Genomic DNA, 19,756 nt, shown 5'->3' with positions numbered 1-19,756 from the left:
AGCTGTAATTGGATGGGGATGGAAGAGGAATACGCAGCCTTGGCACAACGTAAACACATGCTCGCCTGCTTCGCTCCGTAGAGAGCGCACCGACCAGGGCGGATGGAGTGAGGGAGACAACTGAGAGGACCGCAGCGGCTTTAAAGTTCTTGTCATTATCATTTAATCGCATTCAAAGCGTTTATATCAGAGAATCGAGTTACAAGTGATCGGTCCAACGGCTCCTCGGTTTGGCACCGATCAAAGAAGGTGCTCTTCCATATCCCCAGGTCTGTGGATTACGCACGGCGGAGCTCACGGGACAGAGAAAAGTTTTGAAAACTATCGTTTTGTCGCACAGGAATGCGCGACAAAGTGTGTTTGGCCACACAGGTCTGAGCACGCACAAGCTGCAGTGTAACTAAAATGATCATCTAAGCCTCCATGGAGTGATTTGACACTTTTTTTTTCAACACTCACGCAAAGATTTCGCTCATGCTGATATAGACTAAATTTATTTATGGAATAGAATAAAGTGGGTCTTTAATCCAACATCAGAAGAGGGAAACACATATCAAGATATATGCTTTGGGGGATGGCAACAGCCACCTCAAGTCCGTACCTAGCCAGCAGCAGGATTTTATCCGGCACGGTCCTCCACTCTGATCGGAGGGGTGGTGGCATGCAGCCGGGCAGCACCGCTGTGACCACGGTTTCTAGTGGATACAGAGGGGACCCTTCGGTTAAGATGGTGCAGAGCGACTTCATGCAGGGAGCCATGGTGGCGAGCAACGGGGGCCACATGCTAAGCCATGCTCACCAATGGGTGACATCGCTGCCTCACGCAGCAGCCGCAGCAGCCGCAGCCGCGGTCGCAGCAGTCGAGGCCGGATCTCCGTGGCCCCCCAGCTCCCAGACGCAAGAGGTGAAGAGAAACGCTGGCAGGCAGGACCTCCACTCAGGCTCCGCTTTGCACCACAGGTCCCCACATCTGGGACCCCATCAGACGCACCCGGGAAGTTGGGGAGGCACCTCCGCAGCGCACATCAGCATCACAGAGGGGCAGCAGCAGCAGCAGCAGCAGCAGCAACAGCAGTCCCTCATTTACTCCCAGCCAGGCGGGTTTACAGTCAACGGGATGCTGAGCTCACACGCCGGGCAGAGCCTCATGCACCCGGGGCTGGTGCGCGGGGAGTCCCCGGAGCTGGACCACGGCAGCCAGCATCATCACCATCACCACCACAATCACCACACACACCTTCACCAGCATCACGGCGTGAGCCACGAGCCGCCTTCCGACGAGGACACCCCGACGTCTGACGACTTGGAGCATTTCGCCAAACAGTTCAAACAGCGGCGGATCAAGCTCGGTTTCACACAAGCAGATGTGGGCTTAGCTTTGGGCACCCTGTACGGCAACGTGTTTTCACAGACCACCATCTGCAGGTTCGAGGCGCTTCAGCTGAGCTTTAAGAACATGTGCAAGCTGAAACCTCTGCTCAACAAATGGCTGGAGGAGGCCGATTCTACGACCGGGAGCCCGACCAGCATCGATAAGATCGCCACCCAGGGCAGGAAGAGGAAAAAGCGCACCTCCATCGAGGTGAGCGTAAAAGGAGCGTTGGAGAGCCACTTCCTCAAGTGTCCCAAACCCTCCGCGCAGGAGATCAACTCTCTGGCGGACACTCTGCAGCTGGAGAAGGAGGTGGTCAGGGTCTGGTTCTGCAACCGCAGGCAGAAAGAGAAGCGCATGACGCCACCTGGACTCCCGCGTACCCCCGAGGACTCGTACTCACAGGTGGGCAGCATGGGCCCTGACACGCCGTCCCCCTCCATAGACTGCAAGAGGATGTACAGCGACACGTGAAAATAACTCACGACAAAATGACGGACAAGAAATCTGCATAACGTAAAGTCTTTCAATAGATTCTTAGAGAAACGTTTCCCCGAACGACTAGAATATTCGGTTAACTTTTCTTACAGTACATATGTCCGTTGATCCACAATAATGTTGTCCAGTGTGTGTTCATGTCAGAGCAGGACATACGTCTACTTTTATGCATCGTCGGGTATTTTTCCTGCACTATGAATCAGCCTTTGGGATAGAAAATGAAACTCTTAACTGAAATCTGAATTAAAAAAAAATAAAATAAATAAAAAATCTTTTTGAGTATTTTAAAGGCGATTTTCGCCGAAAGGTCACAGCCTACCGAAAAAAAAAATAAACATTTTTCCAAGACTTTAAAGCCGAGACGTTCAAACAGAAAAAGCTCTTCACATATCTCTGTGCTGTGAAAAGTCAAAGTTCCCTTGTAATGCTGCAGATTTTAACGTCCCACAGGCTAGACTAAGCTGTAACCTACCTTTTTTTTTTTTAATGAAAAACGTTGATTTAATGCGCTTTATTCAGCATTAAGTTGTTTTGTAAAAAGCAATAATTTATCTTCCTTTAAAGGTGTTTCTCACTTTTGTGTTGTGTGTCAGTGGATTTATGTTGTGACACAGTTTAAGATGGTCAAAGAGCAGAAATATTTCCAGTATTGTGTTTTCCTTCATAGGAAACTTTTTTTTTTTTTTTTTTTTAATCAGCAAACATTCCTTTAAGTTAATGTACAAGTAAGTCTGCTGTGTATTCTTGTGTGATGATTTGGACTATTTATTTTTTTCCCACTGTGTTTATTTTCATTGAATAGACTAATTATTTAATAAATCTGACATAAGGGAAAATTGTGTTAAGATATCTGAGATGGCAGTCATTATTGAGGTTCTATGGACGCACACACACACACACACACACACACACACACACACACACACACACACACACACACACACACACACACACACACTTTTGCAGTGAAATATATATTAAACATACGATCTGCTGCTTTTTTAATGGATATTGTCCAGTAAACCAATGAGGCTCTACCTGTCCAAATGGCAAATTTAGACTATCTTTCATGAGAATCAAAGACAGTATACAGACATTATCTCATGAGTTATATAAAGAAGTCATAAAGGCATTAAATTAAAGTCTTTTTTAAATATCCATGCCATTCTGCTTGGGCTGTCTTGTTTATAGCAGTGTCTAGGGCTGAAATGACTTGACAGTTAACCGATTAGTTGATCGACAGAGCATTCCTTGGCAACTAGTCTGATAATTGATCAACTGTTTCATCAAAAATGCCAGACTTTTGCTGGCTCCATATTCTAAATGTGAATATTTGACGATTTTCTTAGAAAAATATCATAGCCAACTAAATGTCCTTGAGTATTGGACCGTTGGTCGAATAAGAGAGGCAATTTGACTGTATCTCCTTGAGCTGTGGGAAATTATAAAAGGCATTTTTACTATTTTCTGTGATCTTATAGACAAAACAAAGAAAAATAACTAGCGTATTCATCGACATTTAAAATATTTTCTAGTTGCAGCCCTAGCAGCTTCAGTGTGTATTCACCATTTGTTTATTTCGTCCCAATATTTACTGTAACATAAACAAAAATTATCTGTAACCATCCAACACCATTTCCCAGTTTTTATACCTCATACTTGCACGAAGCTATGTTGACTGTATTGAAACTGATTGAACACATCATATAAGCCTTCTCTTGGAATTTGCTTTTACATTTGTGTGCGATATACTGCCTATCAGTCCAGCCACATACATCCTGTGGCAGTGCTATGGACTGAAGCTCTGTGGAACGCAGCCAACAGAGGTTGGCTGTCCCAGCTGGCAGGTCACCTCGGCAGCGGTTGCCAAGGTGACAGCAAGATGGAGTGACACAAGGCAGCAGATCTTTTGCCACAGATGATGGGTTTGGCAGATAGGCAACGAGAAGCCTGGGACGGTGGTTCTGAAAAGCAATCTGAGTTTCTTCTCTCAGTCTCTGAACCAATGCCCACAAACACACAATAACGCAAAAATAATAAATGCATGCAGTGACGTACACATACATGTGCCGATGTTCTAAATCAAAAGATCTCATCGGTGACAATGCGTGGAGTCAGGGAAATAGTCAAGGAGTAGCTGTAGTTGCAGTGAAACTGGGAGAGAGGTCAAATGTCTGCTGGTAGGCTACAGTAGCCTCTGACAAACCAGACAGAAAACTGAAGAATAAACATAAACCTGGAAGTTAATGCATCACTGCAACTGTTATACTTTTAATGACTTATTTTGCGTATGTATTTTTGGCATCCGGTCTTACGAAAACAAATGGGTGACCGGCACACACATTTCTGGTAACTCTGTCACTCTTAATGTAATTCATTATTAAATTGTTCTTATAGATTTCTGTCCCCATTGGAGCAACACGCATCCTATAATGCCAAAACTTAAAAAAATCTTATTACTACTATTAAAAGACATTCCGGGCAGTCACACAAACATGTCAAAAAGTGTGCCAGGTGTGTGTATGCCTGTGTGTGTGTGTGTGTGTGTGTGTGTGTGTGTGTGTGTGTCTTAGGTGAACATTGGCAGGATCTAAGGTAAACTTGGGCCAGGTGGCTATAAATAGCAGTCCTGCTGTATGAATGGGTGGTTTGAATGGGTCTTTACACGTCAGCCGATACAGACGTCGTCACTCCAGGTCAATTTTTAATCTCTGAAGAGGCTGAAAGGACACAAGTAGACATGGCAAGGACATGTTGATGGTACTTCTGTAAAATCCGGGAGGATTCTGCTGTTATTGGTTGGCCTCATTTGGGTGAACTCAAGGATGAGGATAGAGCTGTATTTCTTAGCTCCGGATAAGTTGACTTTTTACAGGAACAATGGAACAATTCACCAGACAATGACGACACTGAAAAAAAACAAAACACCTCTTACTGACTTTTATTGACTTATTTTTACTTGCTTTGGAGAGATGCACTGAACTAGTCATCATCAGGTAAAAAAAAAAAATCAGTCTACATATTGAACACACAATGTTAATGCAGTGGAAGACTTCTGTAGGCTCTCAGCTCGTACGGTAACAACACAACAGTATCACACAGAAGTGGACAGGTGGTACCACCAATGGCTCTTATCATGACGTGTTCCCATCAAGCTGCAAAAGCCCAAGCTCACTGATAAAAAGGGAGGCAAAATCTAAGCTTCCAGGATTGCAGTGTGATCCCCTCAAGGCTTAGTGATGTAAAGATGGGAGATAAGTCTGGAACTGGGGGGGATAAAAAGCCCTTTAAAGGGGTTTTTGTCATCACTTGATGCTAGGTGTCTTCTCTGAATATCAATCCTGGTGCCTGGAGGTACGAGCTGATGATGTTACAGAAACCTGAACCCCAAAATACCTTGGTCGACAGAAACACATCAGTCACCATGGAAGTGAGTCATGCATCTGTGATTGTGATAACATCAAAATGTAGCTTTTGCTAGTACACGTATGTGCTGTTAAAATTTACCGATAATTGTTTCATCGCAAAAACAGGGGCTGTTTGCAGTGACACACTAAAGATGTTATTACCTCCTCCTATAACAACTGCTAATATAATTGCTCATAATTGCTCTTAAAGCCTTTTTCAGAAGTACTTTACATAAAGCAATTATTGCTTGATAATCCCTTCCTTAATGATTGCTGTTTTGTGTCCCACAGTTCAGGCACAGTCACATACAACAGACACACATCTGCACTTGTTCAACAAATTGTTTGACAACAGCAAACTTTTCATCCAGAACTATTTCACTCTAGTTTGCACAGTATCACTCGCTGCTGTTTGGTGTTAATTATTTTCACATTGGGGAGACTGGTTAACGACTAAAGTCTAACACTGATTAACACATCATGGCTTCCTCAGTGTGAATGGAAACCCGGGAGACACATACAGTAACTCTTACCTGGAGTCAGACACGGCGGTATGCATGAATAAATGACCCAAAAGGTGCATTTTGGGCGGATGTAATGTCAAAGCTGTTTTGTTTGCATGTGAGTGTATTAAAATGTTTGACTTTTCCCCCTCCAAATGTAACACGATTATCTGTACATGACTCAGTCAATATTCTTACATGTGTGGTTTGGTGAACATTTTTCACTTTGCCAGTTTGCTTCTTTTTTTTTTTTTTTGGTGAAAAATGGAGTACCAAAGTCTCTCCATCAGGAAGAAATTAAAGCAAACATCTGTGGAATAATAGGGAGGGAAATGAATTCTCTCACTAGCAAGCTTGTTGTGTGGGTGCCACTGAACGTGACGAGCATGCATGTGCCAGACCGGTGGAGTGGAACTCGTTTGATGGGCATGTTCAACACATGGGCATGATGCCAATTTAGACAAGCATGCCCATGAAAAGCATCTCAGCCTGCATACTAAGTGTGTGAAAGAATTGCAAGTGTTTGAAGATGGAGAGTACGACAGATTTTGTATATAAATTAATTACAATTGAATTACCTTTGGAAGAATGGCTCTGTGTGTTACTTACCTCAATATCTCAACTCAGTGCCAGTACACTCGATTATATTTAATTATAATTATTATGATGGATATCTGGTGTTAGAAAAAGATGCTGTGAAACTTTAAATTAGTCTGAATTAAAAACAAAACAAAACAAAAAATAAAATCCTCAAAACTATGCCTAGAAATACCAGAACATACCAACACATGCCTCACCAACTAAAGGTCAAGTGGATATAGGGTACGATGCTGCCATCTCCTGGATACAATAATTAATGCATATTTACTGAGCCTATGTGGATTGAAAGAAAGTTTTAATTATTATTATTGTGAGATTCCATGATAGGACTGTGAGATGAGATTTTTGTTGTTGTTGTTTTTGCTTGTTTTGGTCAAAATGGTGTAAACATGACAAGTTTAACTGCTGTTGGTGAAATTAATCAGTGCCCTAAACCTACAGTTACCTAAATACGGCACGTACAGTGTCATTACCAATATTTGTTTTGTTGTTGTTGTGAGAAGCAAATTTAAAGGTATATGTCGAGCTGCAGCCATGACTTTTTACAGTGCAGATATTCTTGGCACTTTGGCACAAAAACCGTAAAACCATATGGATTACCTTTTTTTTAAAAATTAATTGTATTTATTTATTTATTTATTTATTTTTTTGCCACACTGGTCCTTTAAATCAGTGACCACCTGCTCTTCTGGCGTCACCATATTCCGCAGGCGGCGCGATGGCAATCGATACGGCAGGGAAACGTTCAAAGCGGGATATTTTGGGAAAACCTCGGCGTGCAGAGGAAGAGAAGCGCCGTCGCCGAGCCGCTTGGCGCGACGCAAGGCGACCGTAAAGGCTGCTCTCAAATGCAACCGTCAAGGTAAAGGTAGGCCCACTCCTGTCGGGTTCACACTCAGAAATATGGGTATTGATTGATTGCTCCAGCTCCCGACTCGGTGCTCAGAGAAAAATCAGGCGTTTTGTCTTTGATGCCTCCGCAATTTCCCATCGACCGGTTCTCCTTTAGGTTGTGATGCGGACAGGTTGAGAGAGAGAGAGAGAGAGAGAGAGAGTAGTGAAACACGGGGACGTGGGCGAGAAAAAAAGGCTCATGTGTAAATGTGTGAACGCATGAGCCTGGTTTCATGGTATCGCACACACTGCACCGGGGAACAGCTACAGCCTGCACCGAGGAGCTGATACGCATCATAATCTTCGAGAATTAATTACGGCGGTGTCTGGATACCGTCTCTCATCAAACCTAACATGAAAACAAATCAAGAGTCCTGTTTAACTTTAATTTCATCACAAGGTTTTTTTTTTAAATTCAGATTTTCTCAGGCTGTAATATTGCTCTGTTGTTGTGTCGCCATACCAGGCTCTTACCACCTGTTCAGTCAGTCCCTGAGCTGAGCAGCAGCTGAGTAAAACCCCCAGTTTTGTTCTTGTTGAAATAAACAGCTAGAGGCCTCCTGCAGTGCAAATCAGCTCATTGTCATGTACACCAACTCGCTCATTTGGAAAGGTAAATGTATTAAAATTCAAAATTAAGCATTTTATGATCTAGTGGTCTACTTTTATTATCATGTAGGCTACATGATCCCATTGGTTTTGGATTGCCATCTCATGCCTTTGTCCTGATTTTTGTTTTTTCTCTACCTCGCTGATTTGTTCCTACGTTTGGCTTAATAAACACCTAGCTTTATTGATGATATCCAAAGATGCTCGTTGCCATGGAACTGGTGACCTTGTTACCTTGGCAACAACCAGCAGCCCCATTCAGTGGCCTGTAAGGGATTTTGTGCAAGAATGTAGCTATAATCACTGAAGAGATCATTTCCTTTTACCTGTTTGGATGAATCAGCATATATTGGATAACGTTGTACTTTTGTGAGTGATATATGTAAAGTATGTTTTCATTTTGAGTGTTTACATTAGATATGTTACAATAACTAAGACTCTGACCTTTGAACACGGCACAGCACAATCACTGAATCCATATTCCTTTTTCATGGAAGACATTTTGACATGTTAAGGGTAGGAAAACCTCGACTGTAAATGATAATATTAATTTTGTTTAGCTCCAGGGTCCTGGTATTGTTGATGTTGGCTGGCTGTCACACTGTAATGGTTCACAAGGCATTAAACATGGAGGATCGAATCTCTGAACTGGTCTCCTTGTCTCCCAGCTTTTAAGTACAAATCCAACTGTGAGGACTATCTGAGACCTGAATGCCAGAATAACCTCAGCACACTGTTAACATTTGCACTGTCCCACCACTAGGAGCAGGAGGTGGAAACCATAGCAACAGACATGTCCTGTGTGCATGTCCTGAAGATGCCTCTCTGTTTTAACAAGGTTGCATCAGAGTCTGAAGTCAAGGGAAGACAGGCAACTTTACCATGGGTGTGTACTCTGCACAATTGCATTGTGTATATATCTGTATTTCTATTCATGATTGTAACATCATGGCTCACATGTTAATCATTAACCTCATTCAGGCCAGTGAGCAACAACTCTCTGTCCTTTGTGACGTTATCTCTCATTGTGGTGTGTCTGTGGGTTGGTTGTATGCCCTATAAAACTCCTTTAGCATCACGGGGATGTCATTCCTCCTCTCACTGTTTCATATGTATACGTGTCGCTGAGTGACAGATCACTGAGCAGCTGAATTCCTCCGACTACCTAATGAAACAGTCAGTTTTTTCTTTGGTTATGCCAGGTGTATTGCAGCTTTTTAAACGACAGACAGTACATTAATACTGTTAATTCACGTCGACATCCATTAAAATCATAGAATGTAAACCTTGTGAAGCATAATTTTTTTAAAATGTAATCACTGTTGATTTCCTCAAAGTTACAGGCGTTTTTGCTGTTTTACGAAATATTGTCGAAAATGCCTTATGTGGATATTATTCTGTTTCTTTCGTAGATATCACCATGGACGACCGACTGCTCAAAAACAACTTAATGCGTATACCACAATAATAATCTACCATGTACAGCTTCTTTTGGGTTGATACCCCCTGATAATAGCTGCTATGGCTTTTTGTAATGAAAGCCTGCTGGAGGAGTGTGACTTCATGGAGCCGGACAATGTAGAGGAAACGGCAGAAAGTCTGCCGCCAGAAGCTGCGGCTCCTCTCATATCAGTCACTCTGCGTGTGACCCTGGCAGCCATAATGATCTTCATGATTACTATTGGTTTCCTTGGCAACGCAATCGTTTGTCTGATTGTTTACCAGAAACCTGCCATGCGCTCTGCTATCAATCTTCTCCTCGCTACGTTGGCCTTTTCCGACATTATGCTCTCTCTGCTCTGCATGCCCTTCACTGCAGTCACCGTGGCCACTGCTGACTGGAGCTTTGGGAACGGGTTCTGCCGAGCCTCCATCATGCTGTACTGGCTGTTCGTCTTGGAGGGTGTGTCCATCCTCCTAATAATCAGTGTGGACCGATTCCTGATCATTGTGCAACGGCAGGACAAGCTGACCCCACACAGAGCTAAACTGTTGATTGCAGGTTCATGGGTGTTGAGCCTGTGTGTGTCCCTGCCATCTGTAGTCGGGTGGAGGACAGGTGCGGCAGTTATTGGTGGTGCCTGGGCACCGCAGTGTGTGCTGGGATACAGTGAGTCTCTGGCGGACCGTGGATACACAGTGCTGCTGGCGGTTGCAGTATTCTTTGTACCATTTGCTGTCATGCTGTACTCTTACATGTGCATCCTCAACACGGTGCGCCGCAACACCCTGCGCATCCACAACCACACCAGTGAGCATTCCTGTCTGCCAGCTCTCAACCAAGTCAGCAAAATGAGACTTACTGGGCTTCAGCGGCCCCCTCAGGTCAAAGTGGACATGAGCTTCAAGACCCGAGCCTTCACCACCATCCTCATCCTCTTTGTCGGCTTCTCAGTGTGCTGGTTGCCGCACACTGTGGTCAGCCTGCTGGCCGTGTTCAGCCGGCAGTTCTACTACAGCTCGGTCTTCTACCCGATCAGCATAGGCGCTCTGTGGCTCAGCTATCTGAAGACAGTCTTCAACCCCGTCATTTACTGCTGGAGGATCAGAAAGTTCAGGGAGGCCTGTCAGGAGTTCATTCCCAAAAGCTGCAGACTGTGTCCCAGAGTGCCAGGCAGGAGCCGCAGGAGAGTGAGGCCCAGTAACATTTATGTGTGCAGTGAGACTCAGTCAGCTGTGTGAAACAAGGAGGACCAGGTCGATAGACGCACAAACCAGCAGCTTTTGACACTGCTATCAGCTGTGTTTTAACTCATAATTTTCCTCATAATAGGGAATGAGAGGCCGCTAAAATTCACCTTAAAAGAATAATGGTTGTTGACCAGAAATCTCACTGCAAGATTGAACTTTCAGTTTCAACTGTAAGGCAGCATGGATGATAATTCGCTAAAGTGCTCAGAGAAATCTAAATATGGACATCTACCGTTCCATGGCAATTCCATCTGCTGAGGAAGGTCTTGTGATACTGTCAAAGCTCCAGAGTAGCCAGTGAATGGACCTTGTGGTGAGATTATTTTGTGTGAAAGATCAATATTGAACTTTAAGTCTCTACTTTACTTCATGGCCATCTCGGCTTCTGAAACTTACTGCCATTCAAACAATTTCGTATCCTCCACTGTCAGTTTACTTCTGTTTCATATTTTGTCACTCAAGTGTTCCATCGATGTCATTCTGTTGCTTCAGACTGTAAACTCGATGTTCAGTCTTTGAATAGTAGTGCTGATAATTATTAAGTTGTTGATTATGTGAAGAGTTTCACAAAAAACAAAAAAAAACCCCATAAATGCTATTGTTGTTCCGTGACATTCTCAGAGGAGGGTCTGAAAGCTTTTTTTTTTTTAAAAATAGATTTTAATGAAAGTTGTGCAGAAACAGAACCTTTTGTCAGCTGAAAACGGTTACTTCGGACCACGAGTGTATCATAAAAGAAGAATGTCAGTTATTGGGCTGTGAGTGTTTACTTGAATGATGAAACCACGTAAATAAAAATAGTTTTGAAATGAGGTTACGCTGATGGACTGGAGTGCTTGAATGAAACACACATTCAAGCCAACAGTGAGCTGCTTTTACAATGTGCAATGTAAAGTACTCAGGATCACAAAGGAAACATCATATGCTAGGTGTTGGTCTGACCAACAGGAGCTGTTGGTGACTGACACCAACCAACACTGTTGGTCACTGTCTTACCCAGGGATTCTTGGGACGGGTGTGTGTGTGTGTGTGTGTGTGTGTGTGTGTGTGTGTGTGTGTGTGTGTGTGTGTGGGGGGGGGGTCTTACTGCCAACCCTGTGAGTAGTGCGTGGCCTGCTCTACCAGCCGCACCATATACGGTACATCTACTTCACTGAAGACAACATACACTGCAATTCCATTAGAAGAGTTTTGACTCAACTTCTGGTAATATTTCAATATGTGTGGCATTTTATTATTGATAAATTATTACTGCATTCATTTTGAGATATTTTTATAATATGAATTTCTCTAACTTCTGGACCACAGAGAGAAAACAAATATTACTGAATAAAAATTCTATGAAAGGTGCTATAATTTACCTGTAAGTCACTGTTGACACTCCTCCTGCTCACCTGCTGCTTCTCGGGTAAATATTCTGCAGACACCATGATTTTTACCTAGAAGAGAAGTTAATTAGCTTGCTCAGTCGGTCTCTCTCTGCCTCCACTTACACACGCACTGATGATGAAACATGCGAAACAATACGTCTATAGGTGATTATTAGTTAAAAAACGAAATGAGGAGAGAGAGGAGGAGCCTGGGGAAGAGGGAGAGCCAATGAGAGATCCCGACTGAGACACAAGTGATGATGCGAGTGCAGGCTGCAGGAAGAGTGCAGGTGAAGGCAGGGGGAGACTGAGCCAGCGAACAAGAAAAAGTACTACTTTCGACCACAGTGGCTGATGCTGTATCAGTGGTTTAGGTACAATGGGAAGGGAAATGATAATCCAGTTCAACACTGCCTGTAGCATAGCAAAGGGGGAACTCCCCTTCACAAAAAAAAAGGTGCGCCCAACTGAGAAAGCTGGCATCGCCAATGCTGCCAGTACAAAGAGGTGCAAATCTTCAGCAAAATATTTCTATAATGCATAGATAGAAAATCAAAAATCCCTTTCCAATACAGTTTTTTGAAGGAGGCCAAAAAAAAAAAAATATTAAAATAATAGAACATGAATTTGCACCCCTATACATTTACATGTCAACAACCTGACAACCAAGCCATTGTCTCTCTATCTTAATTTAGATCCCGTGTTTGCTTCTAGATCAGATTACTGTCCTAACTTAATCACTTAACTTAAAGCTGGTCCTAACAAGTCATTTGATTGTAAAGATGTCAGGAGAGGGTTGTTCTTTTCTGATCTGAGGCCGTGCCAACAGTTCCTCTCAGGCTGCACTACTTGGCCACAACAGGCTCAATCACTATCAGCTCAGGGCCGTGGTACTGGTTTGAAAAAGAGCTTTTATGTGAATTTGGAAACTTAACTAATGTTGGTTTAAATTCCCACAGCTGCGAAAACAAATTAGGCCTCGTGTTATAATAAACTGTTTGATAAACAATATGTTCCCAGCTGTGTCTGAAGAAGAAAATGTGGATCCAAGTTGTTTTGCAGCCAGCTCATGCAGAAGCGGGGCCATGTGATGTCTATGTTGTCTGTAAACCAGGGCCACTTTAATATAGTTCTTCAATGTTTAGGGACCCATGGTCATACTAAAAGTCTGCAGTCCTCTTGTCTGAAAAAAGTTAAATCCTAATCACAGGACTGGAGTTCTGATTGAGAGGTGACCATACTCACCCTTAGGATCTGTCCACCAATGGTTAAAACAGCACATGGTTGAAAAGAGGGCTCTCCTGTTTTCAATCACTAACACAATGTGACTGAGAAATAGAGTCGTGTGACTGACTGAGACAAGGCTCCACAAACTGAAGGGCCTCTTATTTCTTACAGCTACTATAAAATCATTTGGTAAAGTAGGCTCTTATGACGTTTTACTTAATTTCAAAGTACTGAAGTGTGACTCCAATTACGATAGAGCTATCACAAAAAAGTCTTCTGTGTTTAACAAACAGAAAACATCAACCTGGCATGATGTTAAAGGATAATTCTGCTTGGATCTTATTATTATAGCTGTGACCCCATTTTTATCTGGGAACACGGATCATCTGACAGGACAAGAATCGTGACCAGGGTTTCACATGTTTTCAGTCTATCCGGCAGGGGCCAATTTCTATCGAAGTACCCGCAGCACAGATGACATTTACTTTTCCAACATGAAAAAATTCCAAATTCCAACATGGTTTTTAAAGCATATATTAACATATCAACAGTTGAAATACACAAAAAAGGGATACTTTTTGCATTGGAGACATTTTCTGAGCACTGAGCACTTTTAACTCCAAAAGAGACCAATGTATTGTATTTTCTTTTAATTTAAAATTTAAAAAAAGCCAATTAATCTTTCTACGTACAAAGATACACAACATATGCTGAGCACACATAATACAAGTCACTACAAATATTGCAAATCAGTATGGCAGTATGGCAACATCCAGACAAGATGTGTTGTTGTGACGCGGGGCATGTCGGGAACAGATGAGCACCTAGTATGGCGACTTCCACGGGACAAGATGGAAAGGCTGTTTGTACTTCGGATGTGGATCTTTTACTGCACCCTGAGTTGCTGTCTCAAGAGTTCATGCAGGTCATTTTAAGTGAGGTGAGTGAATGCCCCGAGATAATTCCGGAAAGTGTGGTTCAATATGGAGATAAATGAAGAATACCGTAACGTTAGCATGCCGGCTAGACAGGCTGTGTAGCCAGTATGCTAACGTTACAGCAGCAGGTTTCTGTGTATCTGACGCTTTCTTTTTTAATGTTTGTCATGTCGGGCAAGGCGGGCTGACAGGTCTTTGTCTCTGAATTAGAAAAATGTCAGTACCAGAGACTGTGGGAATCGGGACCGGCTCACGGAGCTCTACCTCCGTCATGTCATCCCGTTGCCGCAGAGGACTTTGCCCAACAGCCGCTGGGGCAGGAGAATGGAGAAGACCCGAGGGAGGCAGACACCGGCCGGTCACAGGTCAGACAGGTAACCTTCACCACACAAGGGAACTTCAAAGACGAATATTACTGTGTTTTATTGGGCAGTTGGTTAGCCCCATTGTAATCTCTCCCTACGTTACTCTGTGATTTGGACATATAGCGGGCCATAACTGTTGGATTTTTTTTTTTTTTTACCCTGTTGTCCAGCAGCTGGTCGCATCTTCAAAGGTTTTTTATTTATTTATTTTTTTTTTACGAACTCACGGATGTCTGCTGTTTGCCTGGACTCATGTAATGTTTGCCCAGAGCAAAACCAATATGTAAAACCAATATTTTTACAAACCGCCTCCCATAGGCTAGTTTAACATAAGTCAAGCATTCTGGTGATACACTGGATCCTCTATCATACCATGCTGATCATCATAGACACACATCTACCTGTATTGTAAAATGCGACGGTCCAGGCTCTACTTTGGCCAGACTAAAAGACGTAATCATTAAATTCACCTAAGGGATTCAGGGCAGAAAAGTTGGGATTTATAAAACAAATGACGGGAGAATGTGTGAGACAGTAGAAACTGTCAGATTTTGTGATGATCCTCGTCATACTTTTAATTTTTGCTTCATGCTAAACCATGAATAATATATTCCATTTATCATAAATATTCAGGCCAGAGGTGTTATATTGTGTTTGTGCGTTTAGTAAGAAACCAGTTTTTAAAAGATACATGCCAAACAAAATCATGACCATTTACATCTGTGACTTTTGATTGAACTATTACTCATAGTTGCTGACAATCGTGCTTCCATCAACTGCTTGCTCATCACCATATTCCCAGTCCTAGGCAGCGCGGGGGAGCGGGTCGGGCCATAGGATGCTCACACCCAGTTGAGATCAGTTGTGGAGCTCATCATAGCACAGCTCAAATGCCAAGGATGATGCAAGGATGTGTCAGGTGGCAGGCTTCTGAAAAGACTGGCTCGCCTTTCTGTGATATTCACTCTGAAAGTCCCGATTCACTATCCCATCAGCCACAATAAATCATCAATTTGGCATAAAAAAAAATCTGAATCTGTATCAAATAACTTCATACTACTAGAGAGCAGTGCATTGGTAGTTTTTAATGAAATGTTTTAATACTACGATGCATATTTAATCAAGTGCGATTCAGATGAGTTTTTCAAATAATTTCTTATGCAAAATCGGGTCAGTGAGCTCATGGCCATGCTACCAGGGACAAAATTTGCATGGAAAGCACTGGAGATGCTGCAGTGGTTGCCACATTCTGTGTGGCTTCTCCACCCACCTCGCCATACACCTTGCCATCACCCGCACTCATATGTTGACTATGAAAGTGAGAGAAACACTTGTATGCTAGATTTTGGATTTAAATACAGTGTTTATTTTTTGCCAGATGTTGAGTGTGTGGTCTCATCAGACATGTAGTTATTGCTAGTTGTTTTACAAACATCAAGTGGTGAGATCCGTTGTGTTCTTGCCAACAAGGTTCACACTCTATATGGTCTGCAGCGATTCATTTCTTGACATCTGCCTCCACGTCTGAGTGCTTTTTTTAATTTAAGGAATTGTCCAATTTGATGAACTGACTGTATTAACAGATGCTGCAGCCATCAGGCTCTCAAAACTTTCTTTTATTTGTAACACGGCTGCCATCTTCCCCAGGGAACAGTGTATCTCAATATTCATCAGGGATTTGAATTGACCATTTATGGTTAATTGTGGGAGTGTAGTGGGTGGAATATGAGGCTCATCCACATACGCACTTTTACGCAAGTTGAATGTGATTTACAGTATAAAGGGAAAATTGTGTGCAGAAGAACACATGCACCGTTTTATAAATCTGGTTAGTTTTTGGCTCCCGCCATTTCGGACCTTTGTGCATTCGTAAACTTTTGGTAGGAATCTTATGCATAGTTTTATAAACAAGGTCCCTGTTGTTAGTGTTCAGATGGCTGTAGAGTCTTGAGTGTAATGGGTACTAAGCATAGGCTACCAGATCAAGCTTCAAGAAGACTTTCTTGCTGTTTTAACCTAGTTGGGATTGGGTTGCTCACACAAAACAAAAACAAACAAAAACCTCACATCACATACAGTAACCACATCGGGGCATAAAAATAGTGATTTTAAAAAAAAAAAAAAAAAAAAAAAAGCAATATAAAATAATAAATAAGAAAATAATTGAAACAATGGGTTCCCGTAAGGAAGCTATCAGTGCCACAGACCAGCTATGACGTTAACCATCGTATACATACCCCTACAGTGTCTTATAGTCAGGAATGAAAGCAGCACATTATTTATATAAGAATTAAGGGCACAAAGAGCCTCTGGGTACATGCTGTTGCAGAACCTGCATGTCCTGGTTCTGATACTTTTCAGTCTTTCAAAGGTGCTATATGTAAGTTTTGCTGTTGCTACACAAACAAAATTAGCATTAACAGCTGTTTACTTACCAGTCTAGAGGAAACATTGCGAGTTGAGCATCAAACCTAATTCATTTACTCACCAAGAGCTTTCTCCAGTGGTGGAAAGCAATGCAAATGTTGACTCATGTTTTGTTTCTATTTCTATCACTTCTTTTCTTCTACTGGACTTAGCACAATAACCAGCTAGCCCCGGCCCGGCCGGGCCATCCTGTCACTTTCCGATAGCGAGTCACTGTGGCGTCCAGGCTGCCCTGAAGAAACTAAGCATTATAACCTCTTGTCTTGTAAACACAACGATGGCTGAAGTTCTTGGCGAGTATTCATAACCACCCTCTCCCGGGAAGAAGCCACATTCGTCGGATGAGCAAACTTATTTATAGCACCTTTTTAAAAGAAGAGAGAAAGTTACAAAGATGGTTAGCGTGGTGAGTTATGAAGAATCTCCTGTCCCTTTTTCCGTAGCTGTTGTGACAGTTGCTCACAAGAATCACCCATGACTTTTTATTCTGTCTGACTGGTATTAATGTTTTAATCTTAAGAAAAACTATTTTTCTCTGTGTGATCACGTCTGCTTGTTGAAGAATGTAGAATGAAAGAGACAAGCAAAACATGAATAAAGATGTTTGTGGGATTTTGGAGGGGTTTATGTGCGTGTGCCCTCATCAGCTCAAGCGATAAAAATAAATACAGAACACAGGTATGCTGTTTTGACCTGTTCCAAGCAGGTGGCCGGCAGAGAGCATGAAACACGGTCATTCTTGCCACTAAGGCCGCAGTGCATTACTGGTTTGGAAACTGGCCCCTCTCCCCACTGCAACATATGGCAAGTCACCAAAATACGAAAGCGGAACAGGCAAGGGAATATCTCAGTGTACCTCTGAAAAAATGCCCGCACAGAGCTATGCTTCTTGCAACGCACTTGCATGAAAATAGCCCTTACTATTTACATCAGTTTAATCCATTTGAATGTAAACTATTCATTATTGTTGTCATTATTGTTTGGTAATTTCCAGTTCCAGTAACGACCACAATAGAAAAAGGCCTCTGATCGTGTTTGATGGCAGTTCCTCTCATTCTGGCCCACTAAAAGTGAAGAAAGCAGAGGGAACCACAGTGTCAACAGGGATCACTGACAGGTTAAAACCTCCTCCAGCTGCAAACCTGTCCAACCCCATCCGCAAGCTATCGAGCAACACCTCGTCATCATCCATTCATTGCAGCACTGACACCGCAAACCTCAAACGAGAAGCAAACAGCTCGGTAGGAACTTGTATGTACTACACGGAAATTTACTGCACTGTTCAAGGAAAATGTGCATTGTTGTCGATATTGTTTTGTGTTACATATATTAATTGTATCGGAATTAGAGGCGGAAATCATATAAAGCAATTGATGATAAAATATTTTGACAATACAGGCAATTCTCTGATATGTGATATATTGAAAAGACACATACAATCGCTGTGTACATGAAGATGAAAAACATACCCCTTAAATAGCAAAATATATTTTTCATGAAAAGCAGGGATTGGTCAAACATGGTAATGGTTTACAATGCATCAGTAAAATATTGCAGTATGTGCTTCATTGATTATTTGTCTAACCACTGTTCATAAAACCTGTTGATGTTTCATTTTCCATCACTTCAGGGTGCACTCAAGTCTCCAGAGGTGAAGAAAAAGATCCAGCATGTGACATGGCCCTGACCTCTGACCACTACTCACACAGACCTGATGAGAGCTCAGGCTCTGGCAGACGGATTGCTCCCCTCCCATCACTGAACACCCAGCTATTGTTGCCCATTACCTTCGTTCTTCCATCACAATTTTTCCCACTAATTGCCTCACAGAAAGAGGTGGAAACCCCTTTTACCTGTGTGTCACTGCCCCCTCCCTGCTCTTCTTCAGTTCCGAGAGCTGACAGGATTGAGTGGTGCTCAGAAGATCGTCCTGCTTTTGAAGTCACAGGCTTCCTTATAGCTTTCCACAACCTCAAGTGCCCTTAACTTTAATCATCTGCAACTCCAGGATGCCATTTAGGAAATTATGACTTGTTCATATTATGTTTCTGTGGATGAGTTGGTTTTGGTAATAGGGCCTCGAGTACTGGTTTGCAATGGTGTAAGTGTGAGTTTCTTGGTTTGGTTTTGGTTTTAAAAAAAACAAACAAACAAAAAAAAAACTAACATTGAAACAGATGCTAAAGGATCTTGCAGTCTGAGACCCAGACTGTCAAATTGCTGGACATATCCAAGAGGCATTGTGAACACATGTGGCAGTGTTGAACAAATTTCTGCTCTGCTTTTCTCTGGTTGATGCATACATATGTGAAAAAAATACTCACCACAGTTTATGCTGAACATAGCATTTTAGGAGATGTGTGCGCTTGAAATTTTGAACAGATGTTGTGTATCATTTTTATCCTCAATTAACTTCATTCCACTGAGCTTTATTCAAACCTCAGTGCAGTTTCACAAGTTTTTCAGGGTTTTTAAATATTAGTGTAGTGTAGTATACATTACAAGGAGAAAAAAAAAAGATTTTTTTTTTGCACAGCTGGATCCTAATCCACTGCTAAGTAGCCATTTTGACATTTATGCTAAAATCGTTTAAATACATTTTTCCCCTCATCAGTCTTCACTCAATATCCCATAAAGACAAAGTGACAATAGAATTTTAGAGATTTTTGCAAATTTATTAAAAAGGAAAAACTGAAATATCATTGGCATAAATATTCAGACCCTTTAATTAGTACTTAGTTGAAGCACCTTTAGCAACGATTACAGCTTTGAGTCTTCTTGGGTGTGACGGAAAAGTTTTGCACAACTGGACTTGGGCATTTTCTTCCATTCTTCTCTACAGATCCCCTCAAACT

General features: G+C 42.3%; 3 protein-coding genes across 8 annotated transcripts; all 3 read left to right on the top strand.

The window, feature by feature from the left end:
- Window positions 1-562: 562 nt before the first annotated feature.
- Window positions 563-1,846, top strand: pou3f3a (POU class 3 homeobox 3a). The gene has a single exon (XM_040148944.1). The coding sequence runs from the start codon at window positions 563-565 to the stop codon at window positions 1,844-1,846; it is 1,284 nt and encodes a 427-aa protein (XP_040004878.1).
- Window positions 1,847-7,069: 5,223 nt separating this feature from the next.
- gpr45 (G protein-coupled receptor 45) lies at window positions 7,070-11,386 on the top strand. Of its 5 annotated transcripts, none has more exons than XM_040147657.1 (4): window positions 7,070-7,242; window positions 7,741-7,887; window positions 8,647-8,769; window positions 9,296-11,386. In XM_040147657.1, the coding sequence occupies exon 4, from the start codon at window positions 9,405-9,407 to the stop codon at window positions 10,563-10,565; it is 1,161 nt and encodes a 386-aa protein (XP_040003591.1). In that variant the 5' UTR covers window positions 7,070-7,242; window positions 7,741-7,887; window positions 8,647-8,769; window positions 9,296-9,404; the 3' UTR covers window positions 10,566-11,386. The 5 variants fall into 5 exon arrangements, with proteins under 5 accessions (XP_040003591.1, XP_040003590.1, XP_040003592.1 ...); XM_040147656.1 differs by having other exon boundaries at window positions 7,070-7,248; XM_040147658.1 differs by lacking the exon at window positions 7,741-7,887 and having other exon boundaries at window positions 8,722-8,769.
- Window positions 11,387-13,950: 2,564 nt separating this feature from the next.
- c16h2orf49 (chromosome 16 C2orf49 homolog) lies at window positions 13,951-19,063 on the top strand. Of its 2 annotated transcripts, none has more exons than XM_040147640.1 (4): window positions 13,951-14,111; window positions 14,320-14,474; window positions 17,896-18,142; window positions 18,532-19,063. In XM_040147640.1, exons 1-4 carry the CDS (start codon window positions 14,001-14,003, stop codon window positions 18,586-18,588), a joined length of 570 nt encoding a protein of 189 aa, XP_040003574.1. In that variant the 5' UTR covers window positions 13,951-14,000; the 3' UTR covers window positions 18,589-19,063. The 2 variants fall into 2 exon arrangements, with proteins under 2 accessions (XP_040003574.1, XP_040003573.1); XM_040147639.1 differs by having other exon boundaries at window positions 14,320-14,483.
- The last annotated feature ends 693 nt before the right edge of the window (window positions 19,064-19,756 follow it).

Source organism: Xiphias gladius, chromosome 16, assembly GCF_016859285.1.
Source record: "Xiphias gladius isolate SHS-SW01 ecotype Sanya breed wild chromosome 16, ASM1685928v1, whole genome shotgun sequence".
Classification (NCBI taxonomy): Eukaryota; Metazoa; Chordata; class Actinopteri; order Istiophoriformes; family Xiphiidae; genus Xiphias; species Xiphias gladius.
The sequence above is the reverse complement of the archived record's forward strand: the minus strand, read 5'-3'. Positions and strand labels throughout refer to the sequence as shown.